General features: G+C 41.6%; 1 protein-coding gene across 1 annotated transcript in view; it reads right to left on the bottom strand.

Moving 5' to 3' along the window:
* Positions 1-6,885: 6,885 nt before the first annotated feature.
* The window catches only part of RAB10 (RAB10, member RAS oncogene family), a 65,862-nt gene continuing 52,928 nt past the window's right edge, over positions 6,886-19,819 (bottom strand). The window contains exons 3-6 of the mRNA XM_045844482.1: positions 16,201-16,339; positions 12,922-13,011; positions 11,698-11,799; positions 6,886-9,391 (exon numbers count right to left, since the gene is read on the bottom strand). Coding sequence (XP_045700438.1) covers positions 9,308-9,391; positions 11,698-11,799; positions 12,922-13,011; positions 16,201-16,339 — 415 coding nt within the window. The 3' untranslated portion in view covers positions 6,886-9,307. The remainder of the gene's footprint in view (positions 9,392-11,697; positions 11,800-12,921; positions 13,012-16,200; positions 16,340-19,819) is intronic.

Consider the following 19,819-nt stretch of genomic DNA (forward strand, 5'->3'; position numbering starts at 1 on the left):
CAACGGGAGGAGTTTACCGCCAGGCTGATCCACTGCAAGAACTGACCTCACCACCAACACTGTGGAGGAAGGACCAGCTGTGCAGGGGCCCGCCCCCCAGAGCAGGGCTTACTTCAGCAGGGCTCTGGTGCCTGCCGAGTCTGCCCCTTGAGGGTGTCACTGTGGAGGTGTTTTTGTGGTTCAACGTGGCCTGAAGCTGTCCACTGGGTGCACTGGCTCTGGGGCCTCCCGGGAGGTGCAAGGCAAGGTCAGCTGCCGCTTGCGTTCTGCCCAGGGCCTCCCGGTTTGAGTTACAAAGTGATTTGCAGCTGCCTGCTACCTTTGCGTGGCCCAAGCTACAAACCATGGCCAGCTGCTGCTGGCTCAGGCCTGGGGCCTCTTAGCGAGAGGTATGGGGCACGCTGAGGCCAGATGCCGCCTGTTTCAGGGATTTTAGGAAAGTCTGAAGCATGAGCCCAGATAAGCCATTCATATGGGAAGGCACTGAAAACAGCTTGGGTGGTCTCAAAAGTTTGGTGGGGCAGGGTCTCAGGGAATCACCAGAACAGAGCAAACAGTGACAGCCAGTTTGATAGAGACTCAGATATGGCACCCACCTGCCCTCTCTTGGGGGAGGGCTCATCAAAGAAACAATGGCCCCTGCCAACAGTTCTCCAGCTCTCCCCAGCTCTCGCCCTGCCGCCACACACTTCAGCTCCTCCCTGTATGTCTCTGGTGCCTTTCAAGCTGCTGCCCCAGTGGTGGAGCTCACCAGGGGTGAGTCTGAGTAGGTTCAAGCACAGGCCCTTTAAGGGGAAATGCCTGGGACTCTAGAAGCCTTCATCTCACTCAGCCTCTATCCCCATCAGGTTTTGCAGCCAGAAGTCATGAACACTTCTCTTCCTGGCACTGGAACTCCGGACTTGGGGGCCTGGTGTGGGGCTAAGACCCCTCACTCCTCAGGGGGCACCCCAAACTAAGATATCCCTCCTGATTTTTATCTGCCATACATGGGTGGGGGACCAGCCCCTTCTGCTCTCTGCCCCTCCTACCAGTCTCCACGTGGCTTCTTTAAATCCCTAGTTGTAGGACTTCCATTCATCCAGACTTCAGGCAGTTCTGAATGACGGCTGTTGTGTAATTTAGCTGTAATTCTGATATGGCTGTGGGAGGATTCAAGTAGCGCAGCTACCTACACCGCCATCTTGACTGGAAGTCACCTCAGGTGATTCTTACACGCAATTAAATTTGAGCATCATGAGCAGAGTGGACATTAGTCATTCTTTTTGTCCAACCAGCACCTGACTCCTCCACTGTAGCATCAGAGCTCACCCCTCACTACTGAATCCGAAGACAAGATCCTCTTTCCCCCACTCCCCTGCCATATGGAACGTGGGCACCTATTCTGGGCTTCACCCAACCCAACCACCCAACTTCGCAGCAGCAACTACTGAAACGAAGCAGCAGAGGCGACACAGCATCCACCTTATTAGCAAGGATTTTGCATTGGTGGCAGCTGTATTTCCAGAGGTAACAGGGACAATTCTTGGAGCGTGAGGCTTAGCAGCAGGGACTCCAGGGCCTCGGCCGACCCATTTTGCTGAGCCTGGTTTTGAGCTTTAGTCTGGGCTGCGCAGACTCTGAAACCGTTTTCTGTGGTCCTGGGGATTGTGAGCTACCCGATATAATTTTAAACACACACAGAGCCTTTTATGCTTAAGTATAATACAAGATTTAAAACCCACATAAAACAAATGTATAGATGAATGAATTGTTATAAGGCAAACTCCTCTGTAAACAACATCCATGTCAGAAGACAGGATTTAGTGTCCCTGAGAGTCCCTTTATAATTCTATTTATAACTCCTCCCTCCTTGCTAAAAATAGCCCTCTCCTGACTTTGAAGGTCATCATGTTCTTAATTTTCTTTACAGTGTATTACCTCTGCATTTTTCTGAACACATAAAGGTTTAGTTTTGCCTGCTTTTTTTTCTTTCGGTCTTTTATTTACATTCTCTTTCTCTCCCCCACTAAAATTTCAATGTTGAAAACAGTGAATCAATTATCCTGCAAAACTTATCGGTCTGTTGGTTTTTTTACTTGATGTAGTCTGATATGTTCTTCTGTCCTTAGATGATTTCCTATAAATTGGTAGCAGGATCTGGAACAGAGGAGTGATCTGGGCTGTGACACTTTTGGACACGGTCTCATCACAGGAAGTACTTACTGTGCTTGCGCCCTAAGGCGCAATGCGTCTGGATGTCTTCATTTCATCGGGTCTCTCTTTGTGATGGTAGCAGCCGTGGATCATCCCTAGACCCCTGACTTCATTAGAGGTTGCAAAATAATAGTATTCTCTCTTTCCTTATTTCTTATTTATTTTTTGGCCATCTTTCCAAAAATTTATTTCTTTTTAGAGAGGAGAGGAGAAAGAGGGAGAGAAATATTTATGTGTGAGAGAAGTATCAACAGGTAGCTCTTGTGCACCTCCAACTGGGGACCTGGCCCACAACCCAGGTGTGTCCTGACTGGGAATCAAACCAGCAACCTTTCGGGTGGGAGGCTGATGCTCAATCCACTGAGCCACACCAGCCAGGGCTACTTCTTCTTCTTCTTCTTTTTTTGTTGGAATATTTCTCTGTAGAGAACCATCACCTTGTTTACTGTAGGGAGAAAAATGCTCTCTACTCTCTCTCAGAAGCAGTGTTTGGAGCCTTGCAAATTAAGCTGACAAAGAACAGATCAGTAAGAGAAAAGATTTTTATTAACTACGAATCTGGGAGTTCACAGACAAATGCATGTCCTAGAACTTGGGGCTTATATACTACCCTCACAGGGAACGGGGAAGGGCAGAGAACAGATGGCTCCTTAAAAGGGGCCGGGGCAGAAAGAGCATTTAAAACGAATGACTTTTGGGAAAGATAACTGGACCCTTAGAACAGATAGGAGATAAATACTTTTCAGTACTTAGTACCAAAGCACAAAAACATAGAAGGCAGTGTTTTGGGGTGTGGTACAAATCTCTCAAGAGATAGGAGTTGCTCCCTTGGGGGTGTTTTATGGCAAATGAGTTGTTTGGGGAGGCATGCTTTCCCCCAGGGAGATGAGGAATTTGGGGAACTCAAATATCTTCAGCTCAAAATAACTGACATGCCATGACAGCTTACTCTGCCCCCATCACTGTTCGGTGACCAGCAGTGCGGTCTGTTTAGGGAAGTGCGGACAAAAAGGGGGTCTATGGAAAGGAACCTCAGAGGGGATCTGATCACAGACTGAGCAGGTCTCTAAGCGAGCAGGTCATGGTGGGTAGTCACGCCCCGGGTATACAATTTATCTAGCAAAACGTCTATCTTTGCCTCGAGCAAGCCCTGTCCAGTTTCTGCGTTCAACTTTGAAATGCCTCTTTTCATATCCCCCAAGTAAAACCACCCTCAAGAGCACAGTCTTCACTGTCCTGTAATACTTTCTCTCACCTGCACGTCACCTTCCTTACTTCCCTCCAAATGCAGAAAAGAAGCTGACTTCTTTCCGTGGGAAAAGGGCCCAGACTATCGAAGTCTTCATAAAGCGTAAGGTGGATCCCACGTTCGCTTGCTACGGAAGGTTTAGCCACTCTGAAAAGTGTGGCTAAGAAAAGCGACTCTGTTGCCGGACCCGTTCTGAGGCCTGCGAGTAGCTGAGTGGGTTTGCGTAGCACTTCGGTTGAAAGGTAAGGCTGTCACAATGGGCTGGGGGCTGGAGAAGGCCCTCAACTGTTGGTTGGATCCCTGACAGATCCTGGCTGTCGGTTCTGGAGCAGGAAACGGGGTGTTCAGAAGATGAACATTCTCATCTGTGCAAGATGGACTAGCTGATCCGTGAGGGGATTAACGCAGTGGCCCAAAAGAGAGGTGCAGGTACCAAAACCAGACAGCGGGAATGCCAAGGGGAAGACAGAAGGTAACGTAACAAAACTGAACAGGACTAGATGACGGTGAGGGGAAGAGCCCCAAAGCTGAGTGATTAGAAAAGAAGACAAGCACAAAACTATTCATGTAGCCTCCCACATGAGTGACCCAGAATTTAAACTGGAAAAGCAATACCTATCCTAGGCAAACAGAGCTAGCCCGTGCTAAGGGGGAGGAGTGACCAGCTCACGGCCCAATGTTCTCACAGCTGCGGGAACGTGCACACCATAAACAAAGGCCCGGAGCAGTGGCCTCCTACCCCTCAGATGACTTCAAATCTGCCTCCCTCACCGCAGCCAGCTCGCCTGGAGATGCCGCTCAGTCTCTTCGTCCAGGTAATTGCACTCCAGCATCTGCCTTCAGAACCTCCCAGACCTAAATTGTCTGACAATGTGAAACTCAGGAGGCCTTAATGGGATCCTTCAGGCCCTTCCTAAGAGGCACAGTTGCCCTGCCCAGGTAGCTCAGCTGGTTAGAGCATCATCTGGATACCCCAAAGTCACGGGTTCAATGCCTCATCAGGGCACATACAAGAATCAACCAATGGGGGACAACCAGTGGGTGACAGTCAATGTTTCTCAACTCTATAATAAAGCGATGACCTCTCCTTTGAGTCCTGTCATTGTTCTAGTAACATCAGCTCTGCTTCCTGCACTTCCGGTGCCTGAAGCAAATGGCCCCTTCCCATGTAGCGCTGAGAGCCTGCACTTGGAGCGCTCCTCTGGGGAGTTAATCTTGGACTGATTCCTCTCTAGCTCCAGTCAAAGACCAATTGAGGCCATTTCACAATCTAGTAAGAATGTGAATTACCCTTTCTTTCAGAAGCAATAAACTGTCTCTATCAAGTAAAATCACCATAAAGCTACAGACCTAGACTTTTTAAAGCTCCCTGTAGAAACATCACCATCAATTCACAATTTACTCTTGCATTTTTACTGAAATTTTTAAAAAATGATAGAGGCATATAAGCAATTTTTTGCACTTTTATGAATTTGCATTGGAGACATTTTCACTTTGTGAATGACCCTTAAGGGTAGAAATTTATGAATTTTATGCTAGAGGTTTTCTGTCCTTACTACCCGTGAATGCTCTTTTTAACGGGCTGCAACAGGAATACATCACCTCTCCTCTCTCGATGCTGGAAATCTCACACCTGAACTCACGTGTCCCAGAAAAGCTGGGTGCCCTCGTCTGCCCTCTGTGACCCCTGACCTTACACCGAGGCATACCGCACCACCAGTCTTTATTTAAACGACTGCGAATCCATCTAGGAAGCTGGCATAAACTATATGCAGCTGCCCTCTTTCCCCTCCCCTATATTTTGAGCTATTTCACCACTGTTACTCATTCAAAAAGACCCTCTCAAAGTTGATCCTCAGAAAGCCAATTAAGACAATTGTGAAAAGCAACTGCCTTTGTTACTTTCAGCCAAAAGATGGTGTGACGGAGGGAGGACACACAGAATTAAACAGGTGGTGAGAGGTAGGTAGTAAGGTTTAAATAAAGCAAGAGCAGTAAACTGAGCTAAACCCTTTTCAAAGGAATTACTCTGTTAGAAGGTACCAAAGTTAGGCTAAATGGCTTCATTAAATAGGTAAGATTACATTCTACCATTCTACCCTGCTGTTTGCTCTGGCACGTTTATCACCACACTTACAATCACGAGGACCAAACCACAGGACCGCATCCTGAGAAACTGGCACGAGTGAAGGCCCACTGGTGTCAGAACCCAGCTCCAGCACCAACTGGCTGTGAAACCTTCATCTGACTTTGCACACTGGGTACTACTTCACCAGGCTGTTGACGACATGACCCAGAGAACCTGAGTGCCACAGCACCCAGTGAGCTTCTACTAGGCAGGGCTTTCCCCTTCACACATTCCCGAGAACCCACTTCTCTTCCAACCTCCCTAGACTTGTTTTCCTCACGCTGCCGCCGAGGCGGCGTATCAGGTCTCCCAACTGCCTATCACACTGTCCAGTTGGACTTAGTTTCTCATGTAAGTATGTTGCTGATCTGCCCGTGGGCCCTTCTAACCGTAACCCTCAGCCAACCAATCCACATTATCTAAGAACCCATTCACGTCCTTCCTCCCTCAAGAGCCACCCCCACTATTCTTGCTCTTTATTCTTTCAATTAGTTCAACTGGACTTGCTCTTCTGTTAATACAGCACTTAAAATCTGGATCACAACTATCTGGCTCTGGTGTATGCATAGCTGATTGTTAATTGCTTTTGCTTCTAAACTAGCTTATGTATTTCAGAGGAGAGACCATCTTCTACTTTCCTGTACCAATCACAAAAGCAGAATCCCAGGCCTCACCCAGGCACAACAAAGCAGAAGCGCGCGGGGAGTGAATGGGGAAGCATTAGGAACACTCTGGGTGATTCTCATGAACAGTCTGAGAAAACCTCTACACACTGCCCTTCCAGCAGAGAGAATCTTGTCAACCAATCTTCACTTATTGACTTAATAGGGCCTTAATACAGGATTAAACATCTCCTTCCACAATATTCTATATGAAAAAGATGTCTCATATTATGGTTCACATAGAAGGTAGGAAATACCTTGCTCTTCAGCTACGAGTCACTGCAAAAAGGATTCGGCCTCCAGTCTGGTGAGTCTGCCTCCGTGCCCACGGGTGGCCGACTCCAGTGTGGCGAGCTGGCAAGGGACTAGGATTGAGGTGTATGTCTTCTGACGCCAGGATGCTTCTGCTTTACTGTCCTAGACGTAAGTCTATTTTTTAATGTAGTTTCTCACCAAAGACAGTTCTTGCAATTGCCTTCCCAGTTTTCCAGAAGTTGAGAAAGTTATTTCCTTTCTTTGTCTGCCTTCTAATACTCATTCTGCATTGTTTTCCAAAGCAATCCTCCATTTTCAACTCCACAAATAAATGAGAACCAAGCCACACAGTTGGAAATCAAGTTTTGTTTTTATATGAACAGAAGTAGACCATCTAGAAATATTTCAGTTTATTTAAATTGTTAAGTAGAATATGAAACCGAATCTGTAGCTAGTACCAGAGAATGGACTTAACTGTTTGGTATTTAATGAGAGGGAACAGCTTCTACACAGGATCCCAAGAGACTTACAGAAAAAGGGGCAGAGCCCTAATATTAAGCAAATAAAACTCATGTTTCAAACAGGTTATACAAAAATTGATTTATACTCCATTTCCCTTTTTTTTTTGATATTTAGAAAGTGCAGATTTAACAAAAGGTAGCCATACCCTTTCTATGTACAATGCCGATTATAATTATGCAAACAAAACTGTCAGTCTGTTACCCAACAAATCCCAGTGCTTAGCTCTCAAACCTTAAGTCACTGACTGAATTGAATGAGTAAAGATTAAAAATAAAAAAAAAACTGCCACATTCCAGATAAAGGAAAGCAACAAACACACCAAAATTAATTAACAACAGTAGGTTTAACCTTAAAACTTTTCAAGAAGCCTAACATCATTTCATTATTTTTTTTTTAGTGGAAAATTAGGGATTATTTGGCAATGCTGCTTTTACTAGGAGTAAACAATGATAAAGTCAAGTGAGGGGGGAAGAGCTAGGAACAACCACCAGCAAGGCATATAAAACTGCTTTTAGGGCACTATCTGAAAACACTCGCAGGCATTCGTAGCAGATACGTCCCTACTTGTTTATGTGAGCCAAGGGGGCATTAAAATGCTGTCCACAACACAGAAAGGCTTTTCAATGGAAGCTGCTGTCCTAAACTCAGCCTCTGCTAGAAATGAATCATGCTATTCACAATTATTTCAACAAAGGTATCATCTTAGGATGCTAGCAGCGTAGCAAACTTAACTACCCTACCCTAATGATAAGCAATGAAGCAAAACTAGAAAAATGAAGTGGGGGCGAGGGGGGAAAGGACAGGGTTAGAGATGGCTAGAGATCTGATCTTTACATGAAAAGCCTTTTGTTGTCCTTTTTCTGACTCCATGGTAATTAATACAAGTTCTCCAAAGGGATGTGAGAGGACTTAAAATTAATAATACACTAAGGTATTTCTAAATCTTAAGGTGAAGATAACTTAACACTGAAAAAGTGTTCTTCGAAGGCCAAATCTCAATATATTTGGCAAACAGGTTAATAAATTTCACTCCTCCTTCCCACCTTTTCCCCCACAACCTTTACTGGGCTACCAAACTGCTAGAGGAGTTGCCAAAACAGAGGCTACCCAAATTCGGGTTACAGATTTACTCTAGGAAAGTGAATAGGCTATATACCTAATTAGAAAGACGAACCACGACACCCTCCAAACACTAGTGCATGCAATGAACTCTTCCATTTCATAAATGCAATGGCTAGGGGAACCAAGAGGGAAGGAGAAGGCGAGCATGAAGTTCAACAGCAAATGAAAGGATCTGGGGCACAGATTTTAGGGGAGACAAAATGAGGGGAAGACACAATTAACTGACATTTGAATAGTAGGCAGTTAGAATTTTCTTTCAGTTTACTTAGCAAGTTAAATCAGTGCTTTATGTTAAACTCAACAAACCTACCAGTTTGCCCCTTCCATTTTAAAGTAACTCATACCACGAGGTGGTGGGGGAGGGAAAAGCAAATAAAGCAGCATGCAGGAAGACAACAAACACAGGGAGAAAGTGGCCAAGAAGAAGAACCGGTGGCAGGAATAGTTTTAAACCTCAAGGCCACTTAATATGAGTCTCGGCAAACCAAAGCTGTCACTTCTGTGCTATCCTTTGTCCTCAATTAACTACTTGGAAAATTACAGCCAAGTGAACTACAAACATTTTAATGGTTTATGTTTGGATGTCTCCTGCACATGCTTCCATCAAAACAAAACAAAACCAAACAAAAAAAAAAAGGAAAAACCAAAGTTCCTTTCCACATAAGGCACGGGACAAAATTAATCCCATTTACATATTCAAGGCGAAAATGAGTGTTTTCCTGGCTTTTGTTTGTTTCTTTCGCTATTACATGTCTATAGATTAAAGGGACTCAAGCACATTCTCCATGACAGAAAATTCCACTGTTGTACAAAATAAAATTGTTAATTCTAACTTTTATTCTTATACAATTTGCAGAATAGAGTTGAAATGATTGCTATAAGTTTTAATGTTGATAAGAACTGGACTATAATACAACTGAAATGCAGTGGTGAGCTGAGCAAGTACATTTAAAAATGAAGTCACAGACATGATTTTTCTATACACTTTTTTGTTTAAAGAAAATTATAAAGTCAGCAAGCAGTCACAGATGAAAGAACAAATAAAATAGGTGGACTGGATAGTTAAGATGAGGAACAAAAATAGCTATTTAGAGTTAAAAATGGACAGAGTGGTTTATTTTGCAGCAAGAGAAAACAGGGTGGTGGATGGCAACTGATGGAACGGGAGGGCGCTCAGCAGCATTTGCTCTTCCAGCCCGTCACGCCGCCTCCGCTGCTGATATCTACATTTTCACTGTTGGGCTCTTTTACAGGGGTCTGCAACAAACACACAAGGAAAGCAACCCATGAAAAAACACTGCCACAGATAAATCAAGATTCAACAGAAATACTCTCATAAATGTTAATTTATGTAACAGAATGCAATTACAGTCATGAGACAGGTTTTCTCTCCTGTGCAAAGTAGAGATTTGGGAGCTTTATTCTTGGTATTCATTTTGCTTGCTTTCTCCAAGCTGTGAAATATCTAGTGGCCTCCCAGCACTCCCCTGAAATCTCTGAAAAGCTTCTGAAATCCTCCCTGCCCCTAACACTTTTGCAGAGCAATTTGTTATCTCCTAGTCCCTGACCCCTGAGTACTTAGTACTAAAAAGCATTATCAAGCAAATGCATAAAACTAATGTTAGGTGATGTCTAACTTCAGAAAAGTGAAACAGCCCTTTTCTGTGTAGCTGCTTGCTTTTTGAGACTGAAGTTTGCATTACAGAAATGATTTTTCTTTTATCAACTCAGGAGAAAAAGTTCTGCACAAAGAGTTGCTAGTCAAAAACCACTACTGTGTTTCACACCTAATGTTAAGCAAATTTATGTTTGATGTTTTAACTCAGATTACCAGATTGAAAACTGTGTGAAAAAAATGCTACCTCTATCTGGGCCTGCCTACATGGGAAAGATGCTACACTGAGATCTTTATTTATTGGTGCATCCATACTTTTTAACCTTTAATATGAAAACAAGGAAGATCTACCTCAGTGGGACACAGATCACACAATGACAATATAGCACTATTTTTTTTTGATATAGCACTATTTTTAAAAAATGCAAAGACTGATGAGAAGATCAAGGAACATAGTATGGGCAGAAATAAAAAACAACAAAGACCAAAATATCCAGAAAGAGAAAGAACAGAGACAAGGGTATTTCAACAAGTTTGTGACAAGTTCTGTAAATCCTGGAATAATTTTTCACTGTGATCCACCAATCTCTGACAAATACTTTCTACCAATTCAGGATGCTGTCCTGTATCACCCTCCTCTTACTGTCACTGCTGCACTGGAGAAATCAGGATGTAAGAGTTCACATCCTTCCTTCCATCTTTGTTTGCTAAACATAACCAAATGCGGTGTGACCATGCCACTATATTATGATGCTAAACGTGTGTGTGTTGAATAATTTAAAAAATAAGATCACACTACACAATTATATCCTAACTTGCTTTTTACTGCTCACTGTGTCACAGCCACCAGACTTAACCTGCAGGATGCTGGCAAACAAGGAAGGGCACAGGCTTTGTTTTACAGTCACTCTGAACAGCAGTGACCGAGGCCTGTTTTACCCAGTTTGAACATTCAACCATGGTTAACAAGATACCACTTTACTGAAAATTAAGTTGCTTGGTTTCTCCGAGATCTTACTAGATTTTTATTTGATATTCTACCTCTATTACAGTTTACATTGTGTGCATGTGTATACATATATTTTTAAAATCTTTGGGTTGGTTTTTGAAAAATAAAAGCTGAAAGGTTACCAGAAGCAATGAAATTTTCTCCTATACAATGTTTCTCCTTTTAAGATTTGTGTCAGATTTTCTCTAATTTTATTTGCATATAAATTACTACAGACTGAACAGAGAATTCAGGACTCATAACCAAATCTACTCATTTGAGGGAAAATATGAAAATCGGACCTCCCAATTTTGCCACCAGTTACTTGCACTGCTAACTTTTGGGGTTTTACAAATGAAACACAGAAACTAACCTTGAGGTAAAATGAATCCCCTGAGATCACATTTTCAGCCTAATTTTTATTATTCTTTTTACATGACAGATTGAAATGACTGGCTAAATAAAATCTGGGGGTGGATCTACTCTGTTTATTCTGCGTATAATATATACACACCCTTTACTAGCACATGAGAATAACTATACAGGAGAATAGTGATTCTGTAGCAATAACTACAGAATGTTCACCTCTTAAATTTTTAAAAATGATCTATGGAAATGCAAAGAAAGAGAAATGAATCTAAAAGTAAACAGAAAAGCCACAACACAATGGACCAGACAAAAAGCTGGGAAAAAAGAGTAGGGACTTAGGGACTAGAGAGTAAGTGTGGGAGCTCAGGACAGTAACTATTACTACTGACTAGATCCTACAGATTTCCACATGGCCCTCTGTTCTCCCAGTTCCTTAATTCACTTTCGAGGATTAGGTACTGGTGATGGTTAAATGTTCCAAAACAGTATCACCCAAACCCACGTTTTGTATGTAAATCTAGTACTTAGAAAAGACCAGGTGTTCAACTATGAAACTGAGCGCCCTAACAGTAAATAAAAACAGGAACTTACCTTTCGAAGGATATCTTCAGCTAATGTGAGAAAGGCCTTTTCGATGTTTATATTTGCTTTTGCACTAGTCTCAAAAAATCTAATACCATGCTCCTTTGCAATCTAAAATAGAAGCAAAATGTCATCACAAAATTATCAAGTACAGGTTGCCAACTGATGACTTTAGCATCTTAGTGCCAACAATAATATTACGCTAAAGGCAGCAGTTCCTAGTAGCTTACATAACACAGTTTATTTCAATGGGTCCACATTCAAACAGTCAAGCTCTTTAAAAATAAACAAACAAAAATAATAAAAGAGTCTTCTAAGAGCTTACTTCAGGTATTCTAAAACAAGGCAGTTGAATCCTGAACAACACGGGTCTGAGGTGTGTGGACTTTTTCCAGTAAATACACATGTGGCCCTTTGGATCCCTGGGTTTTGCACCCGCAGATGCGGGGCCCACTGTATGCATTATGCCATGCCATTTTATGTAAGAGACTTGTGCGTCTTTGGATTCTGGGATCCACCGAGGGCCCTGCAGCCAATTCCCTGCAGACAGATACTGAGGGACAACTGTAGTCACGTTTTGGGGGAGTCTAAAGTCATACATGGACTTTCGATGGCACAGGGGTGAGGCGTCGGCACGTTGTTCAAGGGTCAACTGTATCTTACTCCAGGGGGAAACTTGAGAGAAGTTCAAAGTGACTTAGACAGTGTCTAGTTTCTGCTTGTCACAGGCAACTGATTATCAATCTATGGAATCATTAATTGATACATTTCTTTGATGTCTTAAATTTTAAAATTTGACAATCAGTAACTTGTATTTTCCCCTTTGTAGCTTAACTATGGCTAAAAATGGTACTGCCACAGATTTAACTCTGTAACTGTTGGACACATACTGAAGTAAGTTCACTCATAAACGACTCCTTCCAACAGCATTAAAAACCAACGTGAACAGCCGGGGCACCCCAGTATCACTACTGTAAAAACAATCACGTGCAATGCCATCTTCACAAAGGAAGGGCAGCACATTAGTTTCATTCAGAGCCTTTTTTTTAGTTATTGATTTTTAGAGAAGAAGGGAGAGAGAGAAACATCCATTTGTTGTTCCACTTATTTATGTATTCATTGGTTGATTCTTGTATGTGCTGACCAGGGATTGAACCCGCAACCTTGGTCTGTCAGGGCTACGCTCTAACCAACTGAGCTCCCCAGCCAGGCAGCTCATTTGGAACTCTTTACCTGTTCTCCTTTTCCTTTAGGTACAACTCTTTTATCATCCATATCACACTTGTTTCCTAGTAACATTCTTTCCACATCTTCATTGGCATGCTAAAATGGAATAAAAATTTTATTTACACAATCCCATGAGTTATGGCTAACTACCTCCCCCCAATGACTTTCCCTCAATATATGATATCAGGTCTGAAAGTTTTAAAGGAATTACCCCCAAATCATCCCATGCTAAGAGCTTACACAAATTCTTCAATTACCCAGGGAAAAAACACAACGAAGACATAATCCCTGTCAAACATTATTTTCCCACTGTATGAGGCTGCCTGATTACCACATATGTTCTCACCAAAAGAAGAGAGAGGCGAAAGAGAGCTGAAGCCGGAATCTCTCGTCCATAATCTAAATCCAAGCTGGATCATGATTTTAGATCATGGGTATAATCCTACAGAAGCATTAATTAGAAATTCTACAGAGCCCTTAAAGTCTCAAAAATCTAGTCTGCTAAGGCACAAGAACCCATGCAGAAGAATCAGTTAAAAACAAATGTTTGCTCCATCAAAATCCTAATGAAATCTTTTGCACAAATAGAAAATTCATATGGAATCTCAAGGAACCCTGGATAGTCAAAACTATCTTGACAAAGAAGTACAAGGTTGGAAGATTTATACTTATTTCTTGATTTCAAAACTTACTACAAAGCTACAGTCATCAAAACTGTGCTACTAGCATAAAGATAGATATATAGATGACCGAAATAGACAGCACAGAAATAAACTCATATATACATTCAAATGACTTTTGACAAGAATGTCAAGACCATTCAATGGGAAAAAGATAATCTTCAACAAATGGTGCTGGGAATACTACATAGCAACATGTAAAAGAATGAAGTTGTACCCTTAACTTACATCATATATAAAAATGAACTCAAAATGAATCAGACCTAAATATGAGTATAAGACTTGTAAGTATAAAACTCTTAGAAAACAGGAGAAGTTTTATGACACTATTTGACAATGATTTCTTGGATATAACACCAAAAGCATAAGCAAGAAAAAAAATTATACTTCATCAAAATTAAAAGCTTGAGTGAGTCAATGGCAATGTTATCGAAGTGAAAAAACAACCCATGGAAGGAGAAAAATAGCTGCAAATCACATGTATCTTTGGTCCAGTGCACCTGTCCCCGAATGTCCCACAGCCGAGGCAGTTAGGTTCTCTGGGTACCCAGAGTACTTTGAGTTTTGATTTCTCTTAAATTTGAATCCATCACACTCTTTTCACAGCCCCCTTCTTTATCTGGATGACTTCTACTCATCTCTTCAGGTCTCGGCTTAAATGTCATTCCTCATTTCAAGACGGTCTGGCTATTCAGGGCCATCTGCATTACCATATGAATTTTAGGATGAGCTTTTCAGTTTGCACCAAAAGCAGCTGACTGTGATTAACTGAGTTTGTAGATCACTTTGGGCAGTGCTGTGATCTTAGCAATATGAAGTCTTCCCAGTTATTTAAATCATCTTTAAATTCTTTCAATGTTTTATAGTCTCAGTGTACATATCTTCCTTCTTTGGTTAAGTTTTCACATTTTTTTGATGCTTTGGTAAATGGAATTATATTCTTAATTTCATCTTTGTATTATTCAGTTCGAGTATACAGAAACACAACTGATTTTGTATACTGATCTTGCTCCCTGCAACCTTACAGAACTTGCTAACTGGTAGTGCTAAGGTAAGTGGGGACGGGATTTGAGCTGCGCATGTGTGACTGGAGACTTGGCCCCCCTGTTAAACATGGCAGCTGGAAGAGGAGCAAAGGCCAACATGGCTGATGCTGGCCCTCACTGGTCGGAAGGCTGGACACCCACTGGCTTTCAGCATGCACGGGATTCTGGGAGAGGACTTTGGAAGCCGAGTGTGCCGGGAAGCAAAAACGCTGTTGGTTCTTTCCCCTTCCCCAGGCAGGGGGCATGTCATTGGTCCCCAGAGCGCCTGCCAATGATGGCCAGTACAGGCCTACAAGCAGAGGCCAGGGGGCACAGACTCCGAAAGATGCCTGCATCTGAACAGCAAACAGAGACCAGCTAAGCCACCCACGTTTATAGTACTTCTGTGTGGGAAAAGAGGTTCTTGGGGCAACCCTGAACTGGGCTGGCAGAGGGTCCCAGGGTGATTTTTCTTTGGGTCCTTGGAGGGAACGGGCTTTGAGGCAGAAACTTGCCATCATTTCCAAAGACCTTGTTGGTACAGTCAGCACTGTGAACAGGTTTTAGTTCTTGTGTTATTTCCAGTTCTTGAACCTGTAGTCATAATGAGACTACTTTTGTTGTCATGCTCTGACTTCTTCTTTCCCCTTACTTCTGTTACCCAGATATTTCTGGCAGAAACTTTCCATTAAATAAAAGATTCCTTTCTTTTCCACCCACCTCCGTCTTTGAAGGTTTGCCTGGTAGACAGTGAGCAGTAGGACCACCCCCACCCCATACTGGGTGGGGTCGGTAACACTCGTAGCTGATTTTTTGTTGTATGTGTACAGATTCCTCGGGATTTACTATATACAAGATCACTCAGAAACAGACTTGAACTTCACAGTCTTGGTGTCCCCATTTGTCTGTCTGCTAGAACCTCCAGTACAATGCTGAAGAGCAGTGACCAGAACAGGCATCCCTGTCATGTTCTTGATCGTACGGGAGCAGGTCTGACGTTGCCTGTGGGATTTTCACAGATGTCCTTTATTATGCTAAGAGAGTTCTCTTCTATTTCTAGTTTGTTGAGTGTTTTTATCATGAAAAGGTGTTGGATTTTGTCAAGTGTTTTTCCTACATCTTTTGAAATGATCACATGGCATTTCTGTTATTCATATGGTAAATTACACTGATTTTTTGATATGTTAAACCACCCCTGCATTCCTAGGTAAATTCCTCTTGTAATGGGGTGCAAAGCAAGGGGACCCTAAAGTCCCCACAGCCCATGGTTGGGGGATAGGGGAAGGAGATGATACAACATTGAAAATATTTTGCATAATAAAAGGTGTGTAAAACCATTGGTAGCTTCTATTTGGGGCCATCTTACAGGATGGCTACAGAGAGTTTTTGGGTAGCTTAGTAATTGCCTTGAATGAAGTTCTAGATAGACCTGCCCCAAAATTTAAGAAAAAGGTAAAAAATATTAAAAATTTAAAAAGTAGAAATGCTCGATAATAATACATTATATACTACAGATCAAGTAGAATACTTTTTCTTCTCAACCAAGCACATGAAGGGTTTATGCAATTTTTAGGTCTCACCTCATCTATGTTTCTAAGCCATTTGCTGATGTTTTCAAAACTTTTGCCGTTGGTGATGTCGTATACTAGCATGATACCCATTGCTCCTCTGTAGTAGGAGGTTGTGATGGTGTGAAATCGCTCCTGGCCTGCCGTATCCCTGAAAGAAACAACAATAATGTGTGAGCATTTTGATATTACTATATTCTAAATAAAAGGTGAAACTGTAGAATAGTTTGGTAGAATATAGATTAATATCCACTCTATGCCAAACATGTGAAATACAGCCACCACTAACTTAATTCTTAATTGGTAAACCATTATGGTTATTCATAACCATGTATGTCTATATAAAACCTTTTAGTCAAAGCAAATTAATGACCTACCTATACTGGATGAAAAACTGGAAGGAAAGCAATAAAAAGTGACCCAAAAAACCTCCTGAAGTTATGTTAAAATGAACACCAGTAAATGTGATAAAAACTCTTGGAGTTCCATTTTTAAGTGGTCTAGTTCTATAATGTAATGCAAAAGCATGTGGAAATTTTAGAACATTAAAGGACTACACCAAAGTATAACCACATCTACTTTTACAATCATTAGAATCATTTTAAAGATAATCTTATTTATAAATAAGACAACATGTAAATAGTATTTTTCAATACCTTCGAAACCAATGATTTAAGACATATAATTTACTCCTTTAATTTTTCCGTCTTGCTTGCATCACCACTTTCTTCCTTTTATAGATCATTTTCATCAGCACAAACATGTTTTGAAGATTTTATTTATGGACTCAAAGAAGACCACACCAAAACACATCATAATTAAAGTGCCAAAGGTTAAAGATGAAGAGAGAACATTAAAAGCAGCAAGAGAAAAACAGAGAGTTACCTACAAAGGAGTTCCAGCAAGACTGTCAGCTGATTTCTCAAAAGAAACTTTGGAGGCTAGAAGGGACTGTCAAGAAGTATTCAAAGTCACGAAAAGTAAGGACTTACAACCTAGATAACTATCCAGCAAAGCTGTCATTTAGAATCAAAGGGCAGATAAAGAGCTTCCAGAAGCTGAAGGAGTTCATCATTACGAAGCCATTATTACATGAAATGTTAAAGGGACTTTCTATTTAAGAAAAAGATCAAAATTATTAACTTTAAAATGACAACAAACTCACAACTATCAACAACTGAATCTGAAAATACAAACTAAGCAAACTAGCAGAACAAGGTATCCTTGTCCTGAAATCTCATTATACCAGCTCATATCAATTGTTAAGGCAATTAACAATGTACTTCAAACCAGAACACAGCCCTTGTCCCAATACTTCTAGGCTAATTGGTGACCCTTTGCCCAGGACTAAAAATAGTCACAGCTGCTTTTTCATCAGTCAAGTTATTTTTAGGTTTGCCCACACACATACACCCAGGTCTAAGGACAGCAGGTTGATTCCAATAAGCAAAAGCAGATGTTGAATTATAGTGACAATGTTTTTATGTCACCATATAAGGTTTTTAAGTCTGTTGACAAAACTCTGCATTTGACTTTCCTCTTCCATTTTTTTTCCTTCTAACCCTATGTATAATAATCAGGTTTCTGGGATTATAAACCAATGATGATAGAATTCTCATTACATAAACAGATACAGTTGAGAGAATATTTTTTCCCAATGACATTATTACAAAAGAAGTGATATATTCCTAGCAACAAAATAGCTTATTTTCTTAATTATTAGGCCCACAGAGTCAAGGAAGCTGTGTCCTCTAGCTGCTATCATGACAGTTATTTTTAGTCTGGGCACCAACAACACTGGAACAGGCCAGAAACATTATTAATCTGTTTTGTAAATCAAGGACCCCATATTTAAATTAGGATGTCAAATTTCTCAGGCTCAGTTTTATTTTAACAAGATCTGGATTTCCTCATCGATATGCAATGTCTCTACATCCAAAATGCCGTAAGTTTAAATTGCCTGGTGTCTGCCCCATGGAGTTTACAATCCTGTGGGGACAGGAATAAACAAATATATAACCCCAAATTGTGACAAATGCCAACAAGGTAACCAGGGTGGCATGATGAAGAATAAGATAAGGAAGGAAGTAATCTAGATAGAATGATCAGGGTGGTCCTCTCTATAAAGCTGATGCTTAAGGTAAGAAGTATGAACAGAAATTAACCAAAGTCATTCTGTCAACAAACACTTACTGAGCATCTACATTTGCCAGGCTCTGTTCTAGGTGGTGGTTATAGAACCACAAACTAAGACAGATGGCACCCCACCCTCAAAAAGCTTACATTCTGCCCTGATTGGTATGGCTCAGTGGGTTGGGCGTAGTCATGAAAACCGAAAGGTCGCCAGTTCGATTCCCAGCCAACTGGTGTTTCTCCCACACATCCACATTTCTCTCCCCTTCTCCTCTCTCTAAAGATAAATGCATAAATCTTTTTTAAAAATGCTTACATTCGAAAATAAACTATGACAAAGATAAACTAGGATAAACATGATAGTGCTGGGAGGAGCAGGCTACTTTAGCTAGTTATCACCAAGCCCTCTCTCCGAGAGTAACACTGAATTGAGATCTGACTGAGAGAAGACAGCAGGGCAAAGATCTGATAAAGAACATTTCAAGTAGAAGAAACAGGTGATGTGCAAAGGCCCTGAAATGGGACCATGCCTGGCATGCTCAAGGGAGAAATGAAATGGCCATAGTGAGCAGAGCAACGTTGGTGACAGCCGAGGTCAGAAGGGGCAGGAGCCAAAACCCGGAGTTTTCAAACTGTGTCCCTGCTGAAACAGGAAGTCCTTGGACTAGAGTGGCACTTCAGAATGCTCAATCTAGCTAGTGCTGGGAGAAGTGCACGGTTAGGGGGCTGAGGATCGTCTACAGGGCACGTACTAAAGTCCTAAACTGGAAAAGCACATGCCTTTTTCATGGAATTGAAAGATCAGTTGCAGGCAGAAATAATGTACACAAAGGAGGTCAGAAATGTGGGCAAGGACCCACTCTGTAAACTGTGGTAAGAATTTGGATTTGGAATTTGCACTTTTATTTGAAACGCAATGGAAAGTCAAAACGGCTATAAATGGGGGAAGGAATGAAAACCATGACTAGGATTTATACTTGAAAAAGGTTGCACTGGCCATTCTGCAGAAAAATTACTGGAAGAAGGCAAAAGGGAACAATGACCTGTTAGAATGATTTGAAGAAGTAATGATGCCTTTGACTAAGGTAGGTAACAGTGGAGAGGGCAAACTGTATATGAATTCTAGATACATTTTGGAGGCTTGCTAAATTAAATGTTGGGGTGAAGGGAATGAAAAGAAGCAAGGATGACCTAAGTCTCTGGTACCTGACAAAGGTAAACAGGTAATTCTTCTATAATGGGACACTAATGATTTTTGGTGACTATGGCAAGCATCTCTGACCACCCCCTCAAAAGGAAGGGAAGAGAAGGAAGAGAAGGGAGAGGAGGGGGAGGAGGGCGAAAGGGAAAGGAAAAGGCTGACTTGAAGTAACTCATTATAGCTGTTTCCCTGGCAGGAACTGCCATTCCATGGAAAATGTAGATCACAGAAGATACTGTGGTGGAACTTTCTAGAGATCTGGGATTTTAAAAGCTGGAGAAATGTTTCTATCAGCCA

This window comes from Phyllostomus hastatus, unplaced genomic scaffold (genome assembly GCF_019186645.2).
Source record: "Phyllostomus hastatus isolate PE091 unplaced genomic scaffold, TTU_PhHast_1.1 phas_contig_402, whole genome shotgun sequence".
In the NCBI taxonomy this organism is placed as follows: domain Eukaryota; kingdom Metazoa; phylum Chordata; class Mammalia; order Chiroptera; family Phyllostomidae; genus Phyllostomus; species Phyllostomus hastatus.